General features: G+C 39.6%; 2 protein-coding genes across 3 annotated transcripts in view; one reads left to right on the forward strand and one right to left on the reverse strand.

Annotated features, from left to right (window-relative positions):
- Window positions 1-140: 140 nt before the first annotated feature.
- Window positions 141-13,222, reverse strand: DCPH1 (damage control phosphatase 1). 2 transcript variants are annotated; one of them, XM_028103258.2, is made up of 5 exons: window positions 12,891-12,974; window positions 10,766-10,871; window positions 10,029-10,273; window positions 4,758-4,923; window positions 141-1,900 (listed from the first exon to the last, which is right to left on the reverse strand). In XM_028103258.2, exons 3-5 carry the CDS (start codon window positions 10,061-10,063, stop codon window positions 1,133-1,135), a joined length of 969 nt encoding a protein of 322 aa, XP_027959059.1. In that variant the 5' UTR covers window positions 10,064-10,273; window positions 10,766-10,871; window positions 12,891-12,974; the 3' UTR covers window positions 141-1,132. The 2 variants fall into 2 exon arrangements, with proteins under 2 accessions (XP_027959059.1, XP_027959058.1); XM_028103257.2 differs by lacking the exon at window positions 12,891-12,974 and adding an exon at window positions 12,979-13,222 and having other exon boundaries at window positions 142-1,900.
- A 204-nt stretch (window positions 13,223-13,426) lies between these two features.
- Window positions 13,427-26,774, forward strand: part of RMND1 (required for meiotic nuclear division 1 homolog) — a 41,143-nt gene continuing 27,795 nt past the window's right edge. Inside the window, exons 1-4 of the mRNA XM_028103348.2 lie at window positions 13,427-13,550; window positions 17,739-18,256; window positions 24,048-24,156; window positions 26,361-26,436. Of these exons, the coding sequence (XP_027959149.1) occupies window positions 17,753-18,256; window positions 24,048-24,156; window positions 26,361-26,436 (689 nt within the window). The 5' untranslated portion in view covers window positions 13,427-13,550; window positions 17,739-17,752. The remainder of the gene's footprint in view (window positions 13,551-17,738; window positions 18,257-24,047; window positions 24,157-26,360; window positions 26,437-26,774) is intronic.

Below are 26,774 nucleotides of genomic sequence, written 5' to 3' on the forward strand. Positions count from 1 at the left end.
AGACCATAACCTCATTTATAAGTGACATAATTTAAGAACTGCTTTGGCAACATGTATACTATACATTACCAGTTTCTTTATTACATAGACCTCATATTTAATCTTCCCTTCTTGACTTTCTCCCACTGGAAAATAAAACCAAAAAGATTTTCAGTACAATTCATTTTATTATACCATCAAGAAAACATTTCCAGGTTTATTACCGATTTCAGTTTCAAAATAAACTGACTGAAACTTATAGCCTTTAATATCTAGTGGTCATCAAAAAATTGGTAAGTATATAAAAAATTAACCTAGTACTCCAATCTCAATGCACAAGAATCTTTTCTATCTAAAGCATTTTTTTTAAAAACTGCAGAACAATCTAAAAATCTGTTCATTTAAAGCACTTATGTATTAAAATAATATATTTTAGTTAGTTATGGATATCACAAATAGAATGTAAAGGGTTATCAGTTCTTCAAATATCATTTGTTTCATTCTGTTCGATTTTGAGTTTCCTGCTATCCATTGCACAGGTCAATCAAAATACAAATGCGTGCAAATTAAACAGGTTATTTAAAATGAAATAAAGTTCAAGGAGAACAAAATTTAGAATTAACTTACGAGGTAATCTTTACTTTCATTGTTCAAGTATCACAGTTCTAAATGCCTCTCTTTTCAAAGCCTATTTCATTTAAGATGTTCGTCTTCACAGAGCCCTTATTTCTAGAGCCTCAAAACAAGTTAAATAAAATCCCATGCTTCCTAGAATATTAAATACCATGCAGCATAGCATTAAAAGAACGTTAACTAACTTTAAAAGCAGAATTCTTATATTTTACTTTCTGACCAATTAAAAATAAGTTCATTAAAACCACTTGAAATGATGCATTTAATTTGAAATAAATTACTAAAATTCCAACATAAACATAAATATCTATAACTAGCTCAATCCATCTATCGCCCAAACAATGTAGCGGGCCAAAATGCCCAAAGAGAAAGCATCCAGAGCGTATGGAAATGAACACTGAGAAGCCAAGCTCCCCAGAGCTGAGGCAAAGCAGCCATGGGACTCAAATCACACACTCCTTTTGGGGACGCGAAGTGTCTGTCATCTCTCTCTACACAACTTAAGAGTTCCTAAAGCAAGTCAGAGTGGACCATCAAACTGAAATACCCCATACTTGCCAATGGTCAGCCAGCTGGGCTCAGTGGCTATGTACTGTTCAGCCTGCCCCGGCCGCAGCCCAACCTGAACCTCAGCTTTTAAGGTTCGTATGCTGCAGAGAGGGGCAGGATGGAAGCCGCGCAGAGCCTGATGAAATGGAACAGTAAATTCCCACTTCCTATCGCCTGTCAACTTCCTATAGTTCAAATCACCCTTGAATAAAATTAAATGTGCCTTCTGTAGTTCAGCATACAAGTCAGGAGCAACCTGAGACATTACGCAGAATTCATGAGGCAGAGTCCAAAATATATGATCATGGTAAACCCATCTGCCCACTTTAATATAGGTTTCCCAGTCAGCCCCACACTTGGACATCCACTTATGATTAGACCCTTTCACTTGTTCAATTAACCAGTTAAAGTCACGGATAGTAGTATCAGACACAAACCACGGAATAGTTTTTCCATAAAAATGGATCTCAGTAGCCAGTTGAGAGGACAACAAAAAGTCAGCTAAAACTAAATCCGTAACAAGTTCAAACCCAGCATTATCCAAAACAATATCTACTCTGGTAATAGATGCTTTTCCTCTTGTTTTCTTGCAGTTGTTAAGCAGCGACCAAAGATGTTCCATGTCATTCACTAAAATCAAAGGTTTTAGTTCCTCCAAAGAACTCATTATGTTGGTTTTCTGAGAACTGGTTTCCCCGCCTGATAGAGACAGATCACACTTATTCCCCCACAGTGAAATCTGAAAAAGAAAAAGTATAAAACTTTTACCCTTGTTTTGAATAACCAACAAAAACTCTATTGTGTAAAATGTGGGGGGAGAGGTTGCTAAAACAATTCATAAAATTCATTTCTACAACATGCTTAGTATAAAATATCCATCAGATCTACACCTTCCTAATAATGCAAAGACTGTGTTTCCATCATGATGTATAAACAGGGTTAAGACAATGAAACATTTAATTGGTCACTATGTGATAATTTTTCTAAAAAACTGGTTTGAATGATGTTAATGATCTGTATGGCTTAAATCAGAATGATTTTGCATCTTGTAGATATTAGAATATGATCACACTGTAAAAAGAGGTTACAAAGTTTACTTAAAAATCCAAAGTCAAGAGAAAAGTACCCTTTTCCCTCCTCACATTCCTCCCCAAACTGCTCAGTTTCTTTTACTAGTTGTATAACATTAGGACCAGGCAAACTCTCTGGGATTTAGGTCTCTTACTTGAAAAATAAAGAAATTGGGCAACGTGATGTCTAAAGACCCCTCCAAATCGAATCATCTATTACTCCACTTTAAATTGAAATAATACTTCAAGTTTATTTTATAGAAAATGGTACATAGCCCCCCTTTTAAGCTATAATCAAATTACATGTTTAAGATTACAGGCTCTAGAATCAGACAGATGTAGGTTCAAATCCCAGCATTTCCAGTTAACAGCCATTGGTAAAGTATACATGCTCCCTAAGGCTCAGGTCCCACAATGGAAAAATGACATAATACCAGCACTGACCTTGTAGAGTTACTGTGAGAGGTGACATAATACGTTTAAGTAACACACCCAATACTCCATAAATATCAGCCAAAACAGACTCTACCTCGGGTGATTCAAAATAAGAGGAAAATGCACATTCTAAGAATATTATTTTTTAAAAAAGACAGATGAATGGATGTTTCTAAGTATGACGCTTAAATAGTAAGAGTCCATCTGATGCAGAAACAGCGTTGTGGGCCACGGCACCCCTCAGCTGACATCAGGGTCTCTGTCCGCCACCCGCACGTTTCCCTCACACCACCTTCCAGTTTGTAATTGCGTGTTGAGTTGTGCCATTATTTGTCTATATTCCCTTGAGATTACAAGTTCTACGATAGCAAGGATTGTCTGTTTTCCCTGCCATCACAGGCCCAGCATCCAGTTTGACAGAGCAGGTGCTGAAATGTTTGTGTGGACAGTGGGGGTGTTCCCTGGCTTTTAAAAACAGATCAACGTTCCCTGCAAACTAATATACTTTCAGGTTTCTTATAGGAAGTTAACCTGCTGGTCATCATGAGTACTAACGGAAGGCAACTCTTGCCTCCTTTACTTGGCCACATTCGATGACAGAAAACAGAGTGGTATTCCTTCTTCTTCACAACTTAATATACTCATGGGACAAAGACATACTCAAAGACTGTCCCCCGAAACAATGGGCCAGCTACAGGTAAGGACTGACATGTTACTGCTTTTCTTTTTTCTTTTAATTCTAAACTAAGCATAAAGGATAGTTCCAACTGGGGGAAATAACTAAGCTTATTATTTAACAATACCCTGACAACTTTTCTTCCAAACTCAAAATAAGCCTCAAAATAAGCCCCTCTTAATCATGCCGCTTACTCTGCTTGCCCTCAAAGTTTTATCAGGATTCTGCAGTCTCTACTTTCAAAGTATTTCCACAATACTGGCGACAAATTTTAACACCTCTTCTTGGTCCAGTCATCCCTCCCTGAGTCATGTTAATAACAGACTTCCCCAATGTCTAGCCTTGTACCCCTTCAGTGTGTCCTGAGAAGTAATCCTTGAAACAAGTCCATCCTTGTTACTCCTCTGATGAAAACGCTCTAATAGCTCCCCAGTGGTGGCAATGTGAGTACAAATGGAAATCTTACCTTTGCTTAGGCCTCCGTGGCCCTTCCAGGCCCCTCACCTCACCCATTTCCTGCGGGATCCCCATGCAGTTTCTCTCACACGCCTGCCAGTCCCCCACCTCAGGTACCCTGGCAGGAACACTCCCAGACCTGCATGTGACCCACTCCCTCGCCTGCTTTGCCTCTTTCCCTGACACTTTCTGAGGCCCTTCCCTGGCAGCCCCACTTAAAACTGCACCCCTGCATCTCCCCTGACATCCCCATCGCCCTGCCCTGCTCTCTCTTCATGGCTCCTAATAGCATCTTTCTGGAAATGTTTCTAACTTTTTCTGGGAGATGAGGGCTGGGGATACTGTTGTGTAAAACCCCACATCTTCAAACAGTTCTTATAACACATCTTAAGGATGTGTTCGAATGAGAATTGAAAACTAAACTTAATGCAAGACTGATGAAAAAATGCAATAAAACCATGTTAAAGAGGCCACTGACCACCTGATGTTTTCACCTGATGATAACAGCAGGCTGGTGCTCCACGCTGACACAACTGAATCTACTTTCATTCTCACGTCAAAGGACAACGTATACAGTGCCATCCTCACTTAACAGAGAGATTAAGTAACCTCCCTCAGGTCCAGCAACAAATAAGGGACAAAACCAGCATCTAAGTCTGAGTAAGGCTAGGCCGACCAAATGACTGTGGAGTATTCTCTCAAGAATGACAGAGGCTATGTAGCCAGAGGACTCCTGTGCCACTAAAAATCACCTCCAGCTGAAGAGATTTCAAAACTCATTTTCGGAGATTAAGTGGATTTTCAGCTCTTGAATAACACCATTACTAAAATGATAAAAAATAATCAATTATAAGTTAAATGACAATATATACACGTGCTTTGTTGTTAAGTCAATGCCACTTTATTTTTTAACCGTTTAAACACACAAACATACTCAGGAGACCAATTATCACATTTACCTGAAGAAGTTTGAAAAATTCATCTTTCAGCTGACTTTCATCTAGGTCTCTGATGGCTGTTACCACCTCTTGTAGATGAGTACACAAAGCAATGATGGATTCCTGCGACTCAAAGAAATTTTGGTCTTTTGATTCTTTAAATACATCAAAGTCATCAATTGGTGGACTACAGGAGGAGAAAAACATATAGAAGAAACATTTATATAACTCTGTACCTTTTTTTTTTTAACATTTGGGTAATTGCAGTTCTTTAAAGGAAAGAGAGTAGAACCTTCTAATCTCAAAACTTACTGGTAATAGATACTGTATGAAACATAAATCAAGTTACAGAAAAATGAATAATTATCAAATTACACAAAATAAATCAATTTGATCAAATTACACAAAAATAAATACCCAAACTCATTTTAGTTAACTAAGTTCCCTAATCAAATATTTTACTGGAATTTGAAATAATTATAGTGATATAGCCATAATCATTACCCAGTTAGGGTTTCCAGAGCAAAAGTAGAAAGAAACAATATTTCAAGATAATTGCTTTAGTTTAACAAACATTTTTTTGGGTGCTAAATGTGGCAGGGTCCCATGAAACAAACCTATGTATATCAATATTTGCACACAATATAGTAATTACCAACAGAGTCAAACACAGAGTACTATGGGAACCCAACAACCACTTGAGAGAAATCATAAAATATTAACGTAAATTTTATTATAACAAATTTTGACCACATGTATGTAGTTTTCTGGTTTTGACCAATGGTGATATGTGTCAGGGCTTTATGCCGTCCAAAGAGAGATCAAATAATATTAATACTGGCCTAAGAACAACATAACGAGCAAAATATAAATAAGAACATCATGGACTTTAAGAACCAAACACAAAAGACATTCAGATCATCTGATCTTCTAAATTAGCAACTTTTTCCACGGGTCATCTACCTTAGGATAAAAACAATGTGACTGATGTGGGACTGACTTAAAAAAATACATACCAGAATTTATACATCCGCATGATTGCTGTCTCCTTCCAGTCTCCCTGGGAAGCTACACCCTCATTCCAAGGATGCTGCCATTGTTCAAAGCACTTTTGGAATTTTCTTTAGAACTTGTGGCACATTATTGAAGGTCCTATCAGTGATAGCACATCTCTATCCCTTGGAGTTTATTTGGAGCCAAAAGTCACTCAGAGCAATTTCACTAGAATGACGTGTGTAAATGAAATGGGAGTAATAGATTTTTTTTTTTAAGATTTTATTTATTTGACAGAGAGAGCACAAGTAGAGGGAGAGAGAGGGAGAAGCAGGCTCCCCGCTGAGCAAGGAGCCCAATGTGGGACTCGATCCCAGGACCCTGGGATCACGACCCGGGCCGAAGGCAGCCGCCTAACCGACTGAGCCACCCAGGCATCCCTAGATTTTTTTTTTTAATCAAAAATGAAGAAGGACTAAAAAATAGCAAGACTAATTTCTTTTTTAGGCTGTACACTGGCTCTGAAAGAGGCTCCAAGGAGTTAAAAGACATCTTTAGCAGTGGCAGCCTGCTAGAATAAATCAGTCTTTCAAGGTGACTTAAAAGATAATTATTTGGATGCACAGGTTCAAGTGCAGGGGTGAGCAAACTGCAGCTTGCAGACCCCATGTGGCCCACCACCTGTTTTGTATGACCTGTAAGCTAAGAATGATTTTTATACTTCTGTGTGGTTGAAAGAGTATTTTATGAAACATGAAATTCAAATTTCAGTGTCCATAAATACCGTTTTACTGGAGCATAGCCACACTTGGTCATTTCCGTATCATCTGTGGCTGCTCTGCATCGCAAGGACACAGCCAACTAGCTGCAACAAAGACCATGTGGCCCCCACAGCCTAAAATGTTTACCATCCCACCCTTTACAGGGAAAGTTCGCCAATCCTTGTTCTAATGTTTTATTAATAAATCACTAAAGCCATACCTTGAGTTAAGAATGATTTTTAAGGGTAACTCCTTGTATTTAAGGGTAAACTCATATACTTATATATGATTTCCAATTTTAAAAATGTTTGCTATTTTAGAATCTACTAAAGCTATATATGTGCACAAACTATGACCCGGGGGTTCACTCCTAGATATACACCCAAAAGAAATACATGCGCCTGCTCAACAAAAACATGTGTTCGAAGGTTGGTAGCAGCATTCTTCATAATAACCCCAAACTGGGAACTACTCAAATATTCATCAACAATAGAATAAACAGACTGTGATATATTCATATAACACAATACGATATAGCAATGAAGATGATTTACATTTATATGCAACAATACGGATGAATCTCGCCAACATAACGCTGAGTGAAAAAAGCCAGACACAAAATTATATCCAATACAATTTCATTTAAATGCAGTTTAGAAACAGGCAAAACTAACGCAGGTCAGGATAGTGCTACCCTTGAGGGGCAGGAATGGCAGGGGCCATATGCAAGGCTTCTTTGGGGCCTACTAAGGTTCTGCCTCTTGATCTGCGTGCTTGGGACATAAGCATCTTCTGGTAAAGATTGTTGAACACTTAAGATATGTTCTGGATGTATATTACACTTTAATAAAAGCTTTAAAATGTCTATTTTCTCCATACTTTCATTTTTCAATATCTGAAGTATATTTACTTATTTAAATTTTGCATATGACTGACATTTTGAGTCTTAATTTAGATTACTCAACTATTTAACTCTGATACAAACTAAAACATACCTCTTTTTTTTTTTTAAGATTTTATTTATTTGACAGAGAGACACAGCAAGAGAGGGAACACCAGGGGGAGTGGGAGAGGGAGAAGCAGGCTTCCCGCTGAGCAGGGAGCCCGATGTGGGGCTTGATCCCAGGACCCTGGGACCATGACCTGAGCCGAAGGCAGACGCTTAACAACTGAGCAACCCAGGCACCCCTAAAACATACATCTTGACAAAGAAAATTGTAAGTATGTTTCAGTATAAGGGACAAAATCAACATAAACATGTCTTAAAGATAATGTGTGCTTTGGGATCCTAGAAAAGTAAAAACCCTTCTTTGGTCAATGGAGTTATCACTGGCCCAGGGCAGGAATTCCTCCTCCGAACTGGACATTTAAAAACTTTCAGTACTAGTCTACTGTAAGGTATTTCTTCCTTACACTGACCTAACACCTGAGTTCTGATACAAATTGCCTGACTTTGAGTGTCTGCCACAGAGATCACCTGAGGAGAGTTCTACATCTATGACTGACTTAACATTCTTGTTCCTGCAACTTAAAGCTAAATTTTGCCTCGACCCCTTTTAACAAGCTGTTCCCGAACCCGTAGGTATCAATCCAGGACGTGCAGAATCTCCCTGAGGCGTGGAAAGAAAAACTGCTGCCCAGGTCCCACCGCATACAAATTAAACCATCAGTGTTTATTTTAAAGAATGATTTCAAACCCTGTATGTTAAAAAACAACAACAACAAAAAAAGTCTCCCCTAACTGGGTTATAAATGTGTAGCCAGGTTTGTAAACTTCTACCCTAGTTTTTTTAAATTCTGAACCCGATCTACCTCTAAAATCAAACTCAGAAACATATTCCTTTTACCTTTCTAACTTCCAAACTCCCCCAGCCCCGTGCAGAGCCACCCCGTGTTTCAATACTTCAGCAGCTTTGGCTCATACCATGGATGTTTTCCAGAATTATGAAACCATCACCCAGAATTTCAGACTCTCCTTAGTCCTTGACAGAGATCCAAATCTACTACTTGGAAAAAGATGGTTTAATGAGGGCTCTAAGCTGACTTACATAGACCAGGGTCAAGTACTGGCTATACCATTTCCTAGCCATGTTAACCCTGGGCAACTTATCAACAGCATTGGACCTCCATTTCCCCAACCAAAACCATAATAATACCTGCACTTCACTGGGCTGCAAAGTAACTGGAACATAGCTGTTGTTCAATACATGACAGTTCTTAGTATTGGCTATCGTCTTGCTTAGGTGCTTCCCATGTGCCAGGCCAATGCGCTAGATATTTAATAGTTTATTTTGCTTTTAGAGCAAAAATTCTAAAATACATTTATTCAGCAGTGGGTGCAGGATGAGACATAATTAATTTAATTAAATACACTTATTCAGCAAGAACAACAAGTTGCGACTTTAAAAAATAATTTCTAGGGGCGCCTGGGCGGCGCAGTCAGTTGAGTATCTGACTCTTAGTTTCAGCTCAGGTCATGATCCCAGGACCCTGGGATCAAGCCCCGTGTTGGGCCCGTGCTGAGCACGGCGTCTGCTCGAGATTCTCTCTCTCTCCCTCTCCCTCTGCCCCTCACACTTGTGCTGTTTCTCTCCAAAATTAAATTAATAAAATCTTAAAAAACATTTTTAATTAAAAAATAATTTCTAAAGATTAAGACAGAAAAAGCTAATGAATACACTCAAATTGTTTCCCCAAATAATTTTTTTATTTTACTATTAGTGCTGGTTTGATCAATTGCTTTTAATTATTCTTTCCTATGCTTAGGGACAGATACCAAAGAATTCCTCTTATTTAGCAAACCTGTATTTTTGTAACCAGTGACCTAAAAGGATGATCCACATTACATTTTCTTCTGCTCTCTAAATCAGTTCTGTATCAGATTTTTCCTAGGAAAAATTAAATTAGTATAAATAAGCTTATAAAAAGTGATTTTGATATGTATTTAACTTTTAAAATCTGTCTCTAGCCATTAAAAAAAAGAGCTAAAAATTAAGATAGTGCAAAAAACACTGTAGTGATTCACTGTTCTGTTGACTCCTCATCCCAAATTAACTGGCATATTATCTATTTTTATAAACAAAACATGCTTTATCCTGTCTTGTTTTACCAAAATAATTTTTTCAAATAATTAACATTTTTTGCTCAATACAATTTGTTTTACTCTAAAAGCCTTCCTAAGAATTTTTAACTAGTTCCCACTTCAGATATTGTATCTTTTTTCATATTTCATTTTTAATAATTTCTATACCGAACGTGGGGTTGGAACTCACAACCCTGAGATCAAGAGTCGCATGCTCTACTGACTGAGCCAACCAGGCACCCTCAGATATTTTATCTTCCATCTATTCTGGGCAACTGGGTTGTAATTGCCAAGAATCTCGTACCAGTAACATCTGCAGAAACATCCAATACTGCCATTAATATCTATTGAATGGAATTCTAGCTTCCACTGGTTTTTATTTTTAATCTTATCATTTTATAATTTCAAAAAAGCATTAAGTCATCTAAACATTTACTTATCTAAATGTTTACTTACCTCTGGATAACTGCTTCATGAATTCTACGATACATGTAGCATTCTACAAACAACCAAGGTGAGTAAAACCACCTGGGTTTTCCATCATTTTCATTTAAAAGACTCTGCTGATACTCTATGTACTGATTCCATATGTCAGTATCAACAAACTTCTCAACAAAGGGGATTATTGGTTTATCTGTTTGCAATTCATTTCGTAATTTAGAAAGAAGAGAAATTGCTTTCTTTTCGGCTTCTGTGCCTTTCTGCAGAAACATGAAAAATTTTTTAAATACTTAAAAATATGTGAATAATCTGTATTTAAATATATAATTTATATATGTAAACAGTTAATTCATACAGGAATAAGTCCTCTAGGATAACACATTTTTAAGGTCCTAAAGAAAGAAAAAAATACTAGATTTCAAAGCTACATTTTATGTCTTTTACAAATCATAAACATTGAAATTCAGAATTGTTAAATTGAAAATCAAAGAACACACACATTATCCTGTCTTATCTATTCTGCCTTTTTTGTTTAAGTTTCTTCTAAGGAACCAGAGTTCTCCAAGGAGGGAGGAATGATCCTTACCAAAGACGGAAAACAACATCTTCTTTTTTTTCTTTTAACATATAATGGTGATTAACATAACATAATACAAAAAAAAAAATAGTAACAAAAAACCCAAAGACAGAAAACTGCTATTGTGTTTCTGTTAAAGAGTTAACAAAAAATTAAGGTGAAAACACAATATTACCTCTCCATGTTTCTCAAAAAATTCACTTTTATGTCGATGCAATGTATCAATAGCCTTGGTTAAGATCTGTGGTATTCTGTCTTTAATTGTAAGATATGCAAACGATCTAGAAAAGAGAGTCACATACACAGTATATTACTTAGCGTTAATACCAGCAGATTGGCCATCTTCCAGTTTCATTTGAATTAAAATTCCTTTTCATACAAGCATTATAAAGTAAGCCACCATTGTTCGACTACTATATCAAGACAGGAAAATCCGAGAACTTCTCTGGTGTTACATGTCATGAAAGCTAAACGTTCTTTGTGCTTCAAATCCCAGATTCTCCCCTTGAGACTGTTCCATGATTATCTCTCCCATTCACTTCCTTTCAGACTGTTCCATGATTCTTATCTTTCCCATTCTCTTCCTTTTATTTTCTTGAATCAGAAACTAACTTAATAATGTGATAGGACAGAAAAAGGATTTATCCAAAAAAGAAATCAGGATCAAAGAATTTATACTAAAATTCAAACAGGCGCTTGTTCTGGGTTTATTACTTACTAAGTGACTTCACATACTTAGACGAATGAGGCAACGGATGTAACACTGTGTGAAAGCCTCTAATGTGCTAGAACATCAAGAATGAAAGATATTTATAAACCTGCTTTTCTCTTTTCTCTTAGTCTATATTCTTAGCCAATTTTAATTCTCTTCAAAGGTCTTCCCTCCTGCATTCTCTACCTGCACAATGACTCCATCCATCCTACTCCACCCTCAAACAAAATTAAGGCATGTCACCATCACACTCTCCCAACCAAAGAACAAAGAATCAGGAGACTTTCTAGAAGTGTCAAAGAATGAAAAAAGTTGGAGGAAAAACTCGAGCATACTTGAATTAAAAAAAAAAAAAAAAATTTAAGGTACTCTGGATTTTAGGCCTACAAAAACCAAGATTTACAAATTATCATTTTATATATAATTAATTTTTAAGCAAATGCATGATTCAGTTAGAAAAAAGACTTCAGGAAGTAATGAAATTCTGTGCATTTTTAGAGCACAAAACTTAGCTGATCAGTTCATTTATATCTTCAGATCACCAGAGACAAAGTACAGTAGTTAAGTTTTGGGGGAGTCAGAAGTTACATGCAGATTTTCCAAAGAAGAGGTAAGGAAGGGGGTCAGAGCCCTTAACCTCAATCCACCCCCACCTTGTGTAAGGGTCAACAGTACTAAATGTCCTCAAGAGTTTCCTCAAAGACCCGCATTTGTGGGGGTAAAGACCAAGGTCAGGACTAAGGTAGAGCCAGAGGAACCTAGAGCTCAAAATTTAAGGTTCCACACACTCCCTTTTATTTTGCATGACTGAAGAAGTGCCTGCTCAAATTCTGGGCCATTGGTGCCCCTCCAGCCTCAATCTACTCCCGTTAAGGTCAATTTCCTCTACGTGTTTGTTTTTTTTTTGCAATATTTTGCAAGACATATCTCAAATATAAATTTGGCCATTCAATTTATACAAATAAATAAATATTTCTTATGGTCGTCCACAACTTTTATCTAGAAATCTGTGACATGACGCGTAAAAAGCGAAAAGCCGCAGGCATTGATAGATCACGAATTAATCTCAACGGCAATAGGAAGAAACATATTTCTCGATAAATCTGAGATTCCTAACTTTTGCAGAAAAATTTAGCCCTCCAAAAGTGCGTGCGAATGAATGAATGAATATATATGTATATATGTGTGTGTGGCTATGTCAACGTTAACACCCTGAAAGGGGATAGAGGAGGCATAAACTCTCAGGACGGTCATGAGTAAAACAAAAACAGCAGCATCGGATCACTTGAAAGACAAGTTAACTGTTCGACGTAAATTATAACATAAGCCTACTAAGAGGCCTGAACAAGGACCGTAGAGAGAAGCCGGGTGCCCGGAGGATTTCGGCGGGGTGCACAGTCCGCTCCCAGCAGTCAGGGAGAAGGCTGGAAGCCGATCCGAGTCCGCAGCCCGGAGCCCGGCGGGCAGCCGCAGCCAGCAGGCTCGCCCCCTGCCCCGGGCCGCCTCGCACCCCGCGCGTAGAAGGAGGCCGAGCCGACGCGCGCGGGACCGGGCGCCCCCGACCCACCACAACTCCCCTAATGGCTACCCAGAGGTTCCCGACGAGGCCCGGCTTTCCGCAGAAGCCGGGAGGAGGAAGAGCAGCGGAGGGACTGGGCGAGGAAAGCGACACGAACCCTTCGTCCTGTCCCGAGAGAGACGCCGGAGGCCCAGCCATCACCGCCGCCGAGCCGGCGCCGACGCTCGCGTCGCATCCACTGCAGGGAGAGAGGAGGTTCCGGCGCCGAGGAGGAGCTGAGAAAGGGAGGGGCATGGGTTAAAAAAAAATGCGTTTGAATGAAAAAACTTTATTTGGTTCCCGTGGAAGAGACAAACAACGGCCGGCGGGAGGACGAGGAGACCTTCCGGGGACGAGGGCGGGGACAGCGGAGGGCGACGAGAGCAGCGGAATAAGGAAGCGGGCGGAGGCGGAAGCAAGCAGGGACCGGGAGGTCCCAGGCACTAGGGAGCGGAAAAGGTCGGGGCGACGCGGGTCACGTGGTCCGGCAGTCACGTGCACCCGGCGGCTCCCGCCCCGCCCGGCCTGGAGTTCTGAGCGCTTGCGCAGTGCGGGCTCTGGGAGGGTCGCCGGAGCGGCAGTGCAGGCTGCAGGAAGCGGGAGATTCGGGTACCGCTCTTGTCTCTTACCTGCAGCCGGGTCGCGGAAGCTTGCACGCTTGGCACATCCCTCTTCTTTTCCAGCAGAGAGGTCAGTGCACTGCCTTTCCCTACCCAGCTTGTATGGGCGCTCACAGCGGTTCTCACCTTTGATCCCGGCCACTCTGAACCGCTCGGGTCACGGGTTTCACCGGAACCGCTGCGGTGATCCTTTGGTTGACTTAGCTGGGAGTAAAAAAGCACGCAATCCGTAAACACTTACTGACCCTTTTTTTGAGCCAGTGCATAGCGCTTACCGCAAAGATTAAAAAAACAAGAAAAATGCGCTTAAGGAATTGGAAGGCATGCTCCCAAAGATGAGCGCCAGTTATCCGTTGAATCGTAAGCTGGCTGATACTGTTTTCTTATTTGGTATTACTGTTAAGAAGTAGGAAATGTGCCCAGTAACTGAGTAGCTGCCTTGTATTTCATTTAGAAAATATGAGTTAAATACCTACTGTATACTGGGCACTGTGATCACAGAAGACACAGCATGGAAGGAAGACCGATCTTATCCTCAAGAAGCTTACATTCTACGGAAGGGAGAGAGAAATATATTCTTTCCTCTTCTGTTTTCTCCTTTAGCTTTGTCACTATTTTTTTAATAATTTATTTATTTTTTTTTCTTAATAATCTCCACACCCAACATGGGGCTCAAACTCACATCCCGGAGATCAAGAGCCCCGGGCTCCACTGACCGAGCCAGCCAGGCGCCCCTACCTTTGTCACTACTTAACATATATTTTACTGACTTACCCAGTTTATGCTGTCATCTCCAATGTGATGTAAGTTTCAAAAGATAGGGATTTTTGTCTGTTTTATTTTCATGCGTATTATCAGCAATTAGGACAAAGTCTGGCACACGGTAGGAACTCAGTTCATCTTTGTTATGAACTGACAAATTAGAAATACAAGGCATTCAAGTGATGTCCAATGCAATGGAGAAATTCACAGTGGAGGAAGATAGTCGGTTGTGCATTTTAAATGAAGTGGTTTGAGAAGACTTCACTGGGTAGAAGTCTGTTGGAGCAAAGATCTGAGGCAGGTGAGGGAATGAGCCTTACAGATTCTTAGGAGAAGAGCATAAGAACAGTCAGCACAAAAAGTACCCAAATCCATAGTGAATGGAGCAAAATGAGCAAGGCATAGAGCTGTAGGAGATGTTGAGGTGGAGATAAAGGGCCAGAGAATGTAGGACCATGCATCCATTTTAAGGTCTTTGGCTTTTATTTCAAGTAAGATGAGAGGCCAGCATCAAATCTGGTGCAAGAGGAAAGATGTGATCCGACATAGATCTTCAAAGGATTACTTTAGCTGCTGTGTTGAGAAGAATCTGTAGGAGGCGAAGAAAGAAACAGGGAGACCTGTTAGGTGGCTATTACAGTAATCATGGGAAAGACAGCAGCTTGGACCAGGGTGGTAGCAGTGTCAGTTGAGACCGGGTGCAAATAAAGCCAGTGGGATTTGCTGACCTATTGGGTATGGGGAATGAAGAGGCATGGTGGATTGTAGGTTTTTGCCTTTAGCAAAGATGAGAATATAATTGCTATTTTGTGAATGGGGAAGACTGTGGGAAGATTTCAGAAGCTCAGTATTAGGCATGTTATGTTTTTCATGCTTATCAGAGCAGTTTAGGAATAAATATTTGCTATTTATCGGAGTGACTTAGGGATAAATTTTTGCTATCCATCAATGTGTAGGTTGCATATAAGGAGCTGAGAATAGAGAAGGACAGTGGCCCAAATACTGAACCATGGTGCTTTTGATTGTTGAGGGGATAGGAAAACACAAAAGAGATGGAAGGTACAACCAATGAGGTAGGAGGAAAATGGCCAGTGTCGAATACCAGAAGCCAAGTGAAGAAGGTGCTTCCAGGTGATCAACTAATCTGATGTTGCTGATAAGTCAGGTAAAATGAAGATGAGAAGTGACCATTGGACTTAGAAATATGGAGGTCATTGGTGGCCTTGGCAAGTGGGTTTTGGCGAAGTGGTAGGGATGAAAGCCTGACTGAAGTGGATTCAAGAAAATCAGAGGAGTTAGAGACAGTTAATAAAACTCCTTTTAAAGGAAAGGAACTGAGAGAAAAGGTATAGTGTATGGAAGGAAAAATGGGGTCAGGGGAGAGTTGTTTTTATAAGATAGAAATTAAGGCATAATCATATGCTAATAAGAATATGCAGGAAAGGGACACCTGAGTGGCTTAGTCAGTTAAGCATCCGACTCTTGCTTTCAGCTCAGGTCATGATCTCAGGATCCTGAGATTGAGCCCCGCATTGGGCTCTGTGCTCAGCACAGAGTCTGCTTGTCCCTCTCCCTCTGCACTTCCTCATGCTCTCTCTCTCTGTCTCTGGGATACATAAATGAAATCTTTAAAAAATTTCTGCTGAAAAGAAGGAAAAATAAACAGCATGAAAGAGAAAAGAAGGGTTTAACCATTCCTACTAGAGGCAGGAAGGGATGAGACGTGGTGTGCACATGGAGGACCTGGTTCCAGATGAGACCACGGGCCGCTCATCTGTGGCAGCAGAAGGGAAGACAAAATACATGGGCACAGAAGTAGTAGGAGGGCAGGTGGATCATGGTGAGAGCTTGTGGAAATTCTCTTCTGATTGTCAACGAAAGAGGAAGCAAGATCATTATTAAGAATGAGAAAGGAAGAGGAGACATTGGAGGTATGAAGAGAGAGCACAGAATAGACTCTGGGAGGGAAATAAGTTATGGTTATTGAGCAGCATGAAGGGTGCTCCTGAAGGAAGCGGTCATGATTTTAAAGTGAGACCAGTTGGCATGGTTGGTTGGCTGGTTGTCTGTAGCCACGTTCAGAGGCAGGCACATATTAGGTGAGTTATATTTAATTTTGGTGGATGTGATGTGACATGGGCACGTGGAAGAGAGAGGGATGCAAGGGATTTGAGGTCTATGGGGGAGAGAGAGAGAGATGGTAGACCACAGAATATATACTGAGCGTGGCAAAAGTGAGGTGTGGGGAATGAGGGGTGCTAAAAGGGTGTTTGGATCATTGAATTGTTAGGTCCTATTGGGGTTGAAGAATTGCTGGAATTGAGGAAGAGGAGTGAGTTTGAAAGACCAGACATGGAGTTTGGAGTAGAATGCTTGAAACCGAGCCTATGAGGTTGCAGTTGCTGATAACGCACAAAGCTTATGCAGAGCTTTTAGAGTAATTAACAATCTAATATACTTGTAACCTTTAAATTTAGTTTGTACAATTAAAATTTAACTTTCCTGAGATGTGCCCCAGTTTTTAACAAAACCTAAATTTTGTGTGTGTGTTGAACACCTTAAATGCTACATCTGCCTTTCTCTGCAAAGACAGAGAGAAAACACACTTCTTGTTTGTCCTGTCGCTTTTGCATTCTTTGTCCTAGTGCTTTATGTGGCTTCTGTATGAAGGCAGTCTTTAGTTTCAAGGTAAGAATTTCCTAGAAGAGAATAGGAGAACCAGTGTATACAAATTTCTAAAATTTTTTATAATTAGTTTCTTTAAAACCCTCTGGTTCAACTGGCAAGGAATAGTACTAATTAAAGGTGAACTATAGCTAGCTAGTTGGACTAGAACTAAACACAATTCCAGCTTTTGAGATATTTTGAAAGCAGTAGCTTCTAAACATTGCTGTGACTCGCCCTGGTCTTCTTCCTTCTAGAGGTAGGTAATATAGCACAGTGGTTACTGTGTCATCTTTGGAATTGGAAAAGCCTAGGTTGTAATTACATTTGTATTTATTATTTTAACCTCATTCTTTTACTAGATTTAGGTTAAGGTGTATTTGTTTTGCAAATGTTTTTACAGAAATATGCTTATTACCTATGGTGAGCGCTGTGAATTGTGTAAGACTGATGAATCACAGACCTGTACCTCTGAAACAAATAATACATTATATGTTTAAAAAAAAGAAAGAAGATAGTAGAAAGGGAGAAATGAATGGGCCGAAATCGGTGGGGGAGACGAACCATGAGAGACTATGGACTCTGAAAAACTGATGGTTTTAGAGGGGAGGGAGGGAGGGGGATGGGTTAGCCTGGTGATGGGTATTAAAGAGGGCATATATTGCATGGAGCACTGGGTGTTATACCCAAACAATGAATCATGGAACACTATGTTAAAAAAGTAATAATAATTAATTTTTTAAAATATGCTTATTATCTAGGAGAATATTGTGTATATATGAAAACATGTAAAAACAAAAACACCTTGAACTTCTAATTCTTTTTCTTTTAGCTTGGGTTGTGGTAATGTCAGCCAGACTGTTCAGAGCCCTGGCCAGATCTCACTGTATTTTATCAGAAGTATGTCAATGCCAAAAACTTGTTCATCGAACATTAAAACCACTTAAAGAATTTGAGACTACAACATGCAGCACCATGATGAGAAGTCAAAACGTGGATTTGTTCTTTCCTGGTACAGCAGCTGGTGGTTTGAGTAAGTCCCCGGTCCTGGAAATGAATCAGAAAATCTCAAATACAAGCATACTCTTTCCATTAAATGCTGTGCATTGCCAAGATGGAAGAGTGCACCTTCCAACCAGGAAATCTTTTGGTACTCACAGGAAAGTGACTCACAAACCGAATCTATTAGGTCCTAAGTGGTTTATAAAAATATTAGAGCGGCATTACTCATCTCCATCAACAGAAACACTTGTTTCTAAACAAGACTTTCCGCAAATCAAGAGACCACTAAAAGCATCGAGGACCAGGCAGCCATCCAGGACCAACCTCCCAGTTCTGTCTGTGAATGAGGTAAAAATGTGTGGTCGTGGCCCAAGGTGGGACTTGATTTCACAATCCTGAGATCATGACCTGAGCCCAAATCAAGAGTCAGACACTTAACCGACTGAGCCACCCTAGTGCCCCAGGGAATCAACATCTTAGTTTTAAGAATCAATAGTACGTATAAAGACAAAGTATAGGCAATTAAATATAAAAATATAGTTTATGAAAAGATTAGTTATTGACTTAAGGAAACTTAGAGGAATAAGACTAGTATTAAGTCCAGTGTTGGAATGGTACTGTAAAAAACACCCATTTAAAAAAATTCAAACTAGGAATTCATCAAATTAAAAAAATCATTTTTTAGTAGCTATGTAGACAGGTAAGCATTCATGAGCCTGTGGTAACTGTATGGAATCTGGTAGTGAAATGATATGGCAAGGTACAATCAGAAAAGACAGAGGTTTTTGCTTTTTTAGCCTTTGAGGGTTGAAGGGGGCTTTTTTATTCACTGTTAAGAGGTTTATGGGAGTTTCTCAGCTACACTGCATTTCCCTTCTAAATGATCAATATTATTTAAGGTCAAGATCAAGCCCTTTGCTAGCTTTTGTATGTTGCATAATACCTAGAATGGTGCCTTTTACTTAATAAATGTTTATTAAATTGGAAAAGAAGAGAGGCAAAGGGATCTTTGATGTCCATGGTCATCAACATTAAAAATGGGAATGTAGAATATTTAAAGCTTGATCAGCCTTCTGAATCTATCAGAAAACAGGTTAGATTGTCTGTCTTAAAATCTTGATTCTGAGAAGTAGACCCCGAGCGTGTTTAATTTGTGTTGTTTTGTTTTGTTTTTTTCTTACTGCATAGTTGACTTCCTTCAGAAAGGCCTATACATCTTCACTATTGATCCTCAGATTATTAAGTTAGGAGTTGATCCATTCATTTATTTTTGTTTTTAAGTAATCTCTGCACCCAGTGTGAGGCTTGACCTCATGACTCTGAGATCAAGAATCACATGTTCTTCCCACTGAGCCAGCCAGGAGCCCCTTGGAACATTATTTCTGATGATCGTACTTTTCATAGGCGAACACAGTCTTGAGGTGTGCCTAGGTACTCTATCCCCAGGGCCAAAGACTGGCTTTTATCTGCCCCAGATGGAGGGCCACTCCATTTCCACATGGGCGTCATGGGGCTGGCAAACCCTTTGTGGTGGTATAGCCCTTTCTCCCCCTCTGGACTGAGACAGGAAGGACTCTGCTTTGTACCAGAGAGCAGGTGTGCTTTGTCTGGATCCCCACACAAGCTCCTGAGCTCACCCTCTTCCTCTGCCACACAGCACGCTCCCAGAATTGACTGAATGAGGTTAATCACCCTCTCTACTGGAATCAAATCTTTCCCTGGTGTCATTTGCAGATATTAACCTACTAAGATACTCAACCCATGTGTCATTGGCTCATAGTGTATCAGGGCAACAACAGTGCTTCCTGTTGGTGTGTCCTGTCTCTCAGGAGGAGCCTGCTGGAGGATGACAGCCACTGTTCTGAGCAGCATGGGGACAGGCACAAAAGGGAAGATGCCAGGTGCCTGCTCGTGGTTTTCAGAGGAACACCCCACTGTGTACTGCAAAGTTAACTAGTGGGTTGTTAATAGTTGTCTCTTCTTAGGTGGGTTTTTTAGAAAGCATCAGAATGTATTACTTGTGGTAGAGCTAATACTATTTTGTGAATTTTTTGTGTCAGGTACTGGTATGTGTGCACACATGCCTATGTGTACTGTGTATACAAAAGGCTTTCTCACCACGGCAGGTAGTCAGAAATTTGAAAGGCAAAGCCTTGTACTGGTAATGTAAAATGTATTTGTGTTTTATAACTTTTATCTGCGATCTATACATAACAGGGAAAACATGCATTTTTCTTTCCGCAGTCTAGAAGCAACATTACAGTAATGCATTAATTTTCTTCAGTACTAGAATGTGAATAAAAATAAACTTTCTTTTTCAAGAAAAGTGTTCCATCAGAGTGTGTGATGCGCTAAAACAAGAATCATATATAGATTTCTAGCCCCATCTGCTAGAACATGTTTTCTGTGGCTAGAAAAATGAAACACATATTGAAACACCGTCGCTTTCTTGGCTTTGGGTTTTAGGGTTTTGTTTTCGTTTTTTTAACATTTTTAAAATAGAAAGGCCTAAACTTAGGTGTTAAATCCAGTAACTATTTTAGGTTAATTTGGCACAATAATTCATTTATTTAAGAACGAGTTGTTGATCCCTATCCTAAACCCTGAAATTTGCTCTCTCTACATATAAATATGTGATTCATTATAAAAACCCAGAAAAAGACATGTATAAAAACAAAAGCTTCTCACAATGTAACAGTTTCATTAAGGGGGGGGGGATGTGAACACAACATACTCCATGGGCCTTTCTTTCCCTTTACCAAATGGATTTGAGTACAATCTTGAAACATAAAGGATATAAAGCTAAAAAAAAGATCTAACAAATCAAACTGAAGAACTTTGTGAATCATTTATTAATAGAAGAAGCCATCAGTTGTTTAAAGAGAGACTGAGATCCGAGATGCATAAGGAGGATACAGAAAGTGGTGTGGCAAGCCAGATAAGCTGTGTGACCCTGGCCAGAACTGTGAGCCAAACCAAACATGAGACAGTGAGAGAGGGAAAGGTGACAATCTTCAGAAAGTCTGCAAAAATCCTTGGAATGGCTAAGTAAAAACAGATTGTGTTTCAAGATTTATTTTTTTTTAAAGACTTTATTTATTTATTTGACAGAGACAGAGAGAGAGGGAACACAAGCAGGGGAGTGGGAGACGGGGAAGCAGGCTTCCCGCCAAGCAGGGAGCCCGATGTGGGGCTTGATCCCAGCACCCCAGGACCATGACCCGAGCCAAAGGCAGACGCCTAACGACTGAGCCACCCAGGCACCCCTCAAGATTTATTTTTAATCTCTTTGGGACTCAGAATATATTTTCTCACGGAAGTGGTGGCTGAATGCCTTGCCTTGTCCCATCCTTGAGAATGCAGAGTAGTATACCTGCTTAGCACGGACGAGTCTGGTCCGTAACAGATGATGGTGAAGCAGACAGGAGACAGCAGGGAGTGGGAGGGCCTGGGTGCACTGGAGAACTGGGGCCCCCTCCTCCACCTTAGTTGATCATTGCCAGATCTTCCACTTGATCAAAAGGTGGTGGAAATCTGGGTTTTGTGTGAAATCTCAATTTGTTGATGGTGAATTCAAAACTTAAAAAGACTAGATGGGTCACCTTTTGAGTTGGAGTTTACAATTCTGATTCTAGAGACAGTTGGCTTCTGCCACTTTCGGTACAGTTATGGAAAGATCATTCACTGGACTAGTTCTTGGACTGGGGCCCCCTTATCGCCTCATCTCTTTTTTTTTTATTTTTTTTAAAGGGGCCTTTTTTTTTTTAAGATTTTACTTATTTACTTGACAGAGAGCAAGAGCACAAGCAGGGGAGCAGCAGGCAGAGGCAGAGGGAGAAGCAGGCCCCCCACTGAGCAAGGAGCCCTATGTGGGGGCTCGATCCCAGGACTCTGGGATCATGACCTGAGCCAAAGGCAGACGCTTCACCAACTGAACCACCCAGGTGCCCCAATTTTTTTTTTTTAATTTTTTTTACTAGGCTCCACGCGCAGCCTAGAGCCCAGTGCGGGGCTTGAACTCATGACGCTGAGATCATGACCTGAGCTGAGATCAAGAGTCAAGACGCTTAACCAACTGAGCCACCCAGGCATCCCTCTCCTCATCTCATCCTTTTCGTGCTTCCTGCTCTTCTCCATCCGGCCCAGACTAAGCATGTTAACTGTAGTAGTCACAGAAATAATTCTCACATCCAAACTAATATGCTGTGATTTTGCTTGGCAAGCTTCAGTAAATTTGTTGGGTCTCCTGCAGAGCGGAGCCTGCCCACTGTGGCCATACCTGATGCCCGTTACCAGAATTCCTCTCTTTCATCCAGCTTAATCACATGTCCTGTCAGCTCTTTCTAACTCCATAGAGCCTTAAAAGAACATAGTGCTAGCATTCTAAACTGTAAGCACGTGATTGATTCCTCTGTAACTATCCTATCCACACTCTGCTCTATGGATCCATGTGGTTTGTACATCAGCATGTTCGTACCTTCAGAGTGACTCTGGGACTCAGCTTGTCAGATACCTACCTGCAAAAGGTGTCCTACATTCATGTATCCTCACATTCAACAGCAATTGCTGTTCGTCTGAACAGCAGTTTTTTTTTTCTTCTAATTAAGTTAAAATCATTTTGCTGATGAATGGATATTGGATTGATTTTAGGTTTTTCAGTTTGTGTGTATCCTCAGGTCCTCTGTTTATTCCTCTGCTACTTTTTAAGCCACACATTAAAACGGCATAACAGATTTAAGGAAAAGGCAAAGCAGAGTTAGGCCATTTCCTGAGACAGGGCCAGGAGTTAGGTAACAAATGTGGGAGAGGGGAAGGAATTAATATATAATATATGACTTTTCTGAAGCTTTGTACTAGGAATGTAACAGAAAGGGAAAGGGTTTAATGTTGAGATGAGTAACTCCTAGGAGTAAATTTTGATTCAGTGACTCATAAACCTCTTTTAACTGGTGGTGGGCCAAAGCAGCATATGTATCAAATAAGCATAGAATGACCCATGTTCTGATTGGAAATATAAATTATGAACATATGAAAATTCAGATGTAAATTACTTGATAAGCTTTTTCACCTCTCATAAATTTTCATGGTTTAAACATACCCGTACGTGCAATAGTAATAACTATAATCTCACAAATACTGACCATTTGTGCTAGCCATGATTCTGAGCAGTTGACATTCATCTGCTTGTTTAAACTTCACAACAATCCTATAAGTAGGTATTTTGTCATTCTGATTTTTTTCTTAAAAACTATTCAGATTCTGTACTGAACTCATGAAGCCTTTGCCAGTAGCTTTGAAGTCAGTGGACTTCATCCCCTAGTAAATACATTTTACATTATATGTACTTAGACATGCATAAGTGACAAAAAAAATACTTCATGAAATAACATTTACCTGTACTCTGAATGACGTACTATAATATTTTCTATTTTGTTGTATTTAATTCTTTTCAAAAGCTGGTTTAGGACAAGTAAATCGGTAGCAGGCCTCACTGGTGGGTTGTGACTTACAGTGTGACAAAAGCACTGTGCTGTGCCGTGTCCCTTACCCTCTGTGTGCTGCACACACACAGCACAGATGGACACGTGTGTACACAGATGAGACTCCATGCACTAACGAAACCCAGACACATCCTCGGATAAACACAACTTTTTGTTGAGTAGTAACCACAGTAAAAGTTCTGTACATCCTTTGTAGGTTTAATCTCTGTGGTACAGGGCTAGTGACATATTAACAAATGGCCTCAAATAATAGTGTTGCTGTGAAAAAGTCATGGAAACGCAGGCTTGGAGAGACTGTAAATATCATTCCACCCAGGGCCATATGATGCCTTAATCCTCTCCGTATCTTTTGTTCGATCCGCGCTCGCAACACCACCACTCGGGGAGCCCCTCTCTTTTCTGAATAGCCCATTACATCTTTTTGGTGGCTGGCAGGAGAAAGTCCTTTCACAGATTGGGCTGAAATCCATCTCCCTATTCTTTCTCTTCACCCTTATCGTGTCCCTTGTATGAACCTTTGAGACATTTAATGAAAACTCTCAAGAGCTTGCTTTGTAAAATGGAGTCCTGGAAGGTGATAGCCATCAGACATTTTTAACCTCTTGGTAACCCATGTCATGCTAATCTCGCCAAAACAGGACCTGATGCACTGCACAGCGTTTGCAACTGCAGATGAATATCATCTCGGGACTCTCTCTCAAGATCTGGCCTCCCATGGTTATGTTGAAGTAACAAGCTTGCCTAGAGGTACATCTTCTTGAACCTGGGGCCAAGTATGGTAAAATGTATTAGAAAATAATTTTCCTATGATATGCCTTAAATATGCATTTGTTTACCTTCCATTTTCTACTTAAAAGATTATATCAGGGGCACCTGGGTGGCACACTTGGTTAAGCATCCAGCTCTTGGTTTCCGCTCAGGTCATGATCAGGGTCGTGAGATCGAGCCCCGTATTGGGCTCCGTGCTCAATGGGAAGTCTGCTGGGGACTCTCTCCCTCTCCCTCTGTACCCCCCCCACCACACGCTCTCATGTGCGTGCTCTCTCTCTAAAATCAATCTTTAAAAAAAAATAAAGGATTGTATCACAAAAATGATGTTGAGTCTCCTTATACAAATGGCAAAGATAAGAAATTAAAATGTATTTACGGAGAACTTAGCTCTCAGATTAAAATCAGTATGGTTTATTAAGCTTTATTTGTAGGATCACTGTGACCTGGGATGATCAAAAGCTGTGACACTTCATTTCTGTTGCATTAAAAAGTTGTTTAGTGTTACAGAAGAACCATGCAATTAATAGAAATGTAGGGAGAGCCTTTATAGAAAAATTTACCAGTACAATCCAATACTTTAAAACTAACAAAATTAACAAAAAGAGAAATATAAGGAATGTCAAAAAAGAGAATTAAACTTAACAGGATTTTAGGATAGTATCAGGAAGGATTCTTGAAAAAAATAGCCTATTTTATATTAAAAAATAAGTAACTTGGAACACTGTGATGGAAATTCATGAATTTACCACAAAGTAGCAAAAATAGCAGGTTGAAAACCTCCCTGCTACATAGACAATTTTTCAGTCATTGACCCCATAAGAAACACTTGAAATGTCATTGTGCTCTTTCAGCCGTGGTGATCGGAACAGACTCTTTGTGCTATTTGATGGTAGAAACAAGCATAATTGATTGAGAAAAACAGAGCTATGTCCAGAACCATGAAGATAAAAAATTTTCCAGGTGTATCCTTGACTGATTTCAAAGGCTGTCAGCAGGGTGACCCTGTGCATTACAGCCTGGCTAGCTTCTAGTGCCAGGCCCGCTGCCCTGGGTCTTTTCCATGTCATTTATGTTGCTCTTGGCTGCGTAGGTGAACTTTGCTCTCTGTAGGATGTCATGCTTAGGGAAGTTAGAGCTCACCCAAAAAAAGTAGTGTAGGATTTGGTTTTTATCTGAACACCCCATTCCCCAACCTCTACTAGGAACTCTGAAATTTTGTTGGTCATAATTTTAGGTTCAGGTAATTTTAGGTTTTGCATATTAACATTAATATATTTGTTAGCTGACATATTTGTGTATATTTATAATTTATGTTATAGAATATTTTATACTTAAAACAAGTATTCACTATGCTAATATATAAAACAACTACTTGATGAATATATGTATATTAATATATATTTAATAATATTTAAAAGGTTACAAATAGTTAAATAGTTACAGGTGACTACAGTGTTCTTTTTTTTTTTTAAGATTTTATTTATTTATTTGACAGAGAGAGACACAGCAAGAGAGGGAATACAAGCAGGGGGAGTGGGAGAGGGAGAAGCAGGCTTCCCGCGGAGCAGGGAGCCTGATGTGGGGCTCGATCCCAGGACCCCGGGATCATGACCTGAGCCAAAGGCAGACGCTCAACCAGCTGAGCCACCCAGGCACCCCTACAGTGTTCTTTCTCATGAATAACTTTGAACTCAGATATGTTTTGAAATGGTCAGTATCTTTGTTTCTGTATATTTTCTGTTGTCTCACACTATATATAATTTAAAATTCATCAAAATGAAAAGTTTGAGAATATTAAAATTATGTTAACAAAATGGTATTTAAAGGAAGAGAATTTTAGAAAGTTTAATTCTTGAATCTTAGTTGTATTAAAACTAAGACTTTAATCATTAACTGGACTAGTGATTACTGAATGAAAATGGGTGTCAGTGAGTGGTTTTAAATAGTACTAATAATAGTGTCACAGGTGTTCCAATGTTTTGTGAAAGTAATTTCTTACAGTCTTCTCATTTTCATATGTTAAATGCTTTCAGAAACCTAAAAATGGACAGAATGTTACAGAGCACTTAATGGTATATGAAGGAATGATCATAAGGATTTTATTAAAAGTTCATAGGTGACTTGTAAACCTTGAGTCACTTTATGATGGTAGCTTTTCATGCCTTTGTTTTAAATCACAGATGCAGCAAATATTTTGGTGATGGGTGTGGAACACTCTGCTAAAGAAGGTGATCCTGGAACAATATTCTTCTTCAGGTAAGACAAGAGAGCAACCCTACTAGGAAATGGGACTGTGGTCAGATAATGTGGTCTTTTTTTTTAACTCTCTCCGAGGGGTAGAACCACAGATGGTTTATTTTTATCTTTCTGCATTTTGTACCTTTTCTACATTGTAATTTTTTTTCTTTCTCAAATTTTTATTTAAATTCTAATTAATAACATATAGTGTAATATTGGTTTTAGTGATTCTTCACTTCTATATATATGTTACACCCAGTGCTCATCATAACAAGTGCCCTCCTTAATACCCATCACCCGTCCAGCCCATCCCCTCACCACCTCCCATCAACCCTCTGTTTGTTCTCTATTGTTAA

The sequence above is a fragment of the Eumetopias jubatus genome, unplaced genomic scaffold (assembly GCF_037043125.1).
Source record: "Eumetopias jubatus isolate StellerSeaLion01/CBP00866 unplaced genomic scaffold, mEumJub1_p1.0 scaffold_6, whole genome shotgun sequence".
NCBI classification, from domain to species: Eukaryota; Metazoa; Chordata; class Mammalia; order Carnivora; family Otariidae; genus Eumetopias; species Eumetopias jubatus.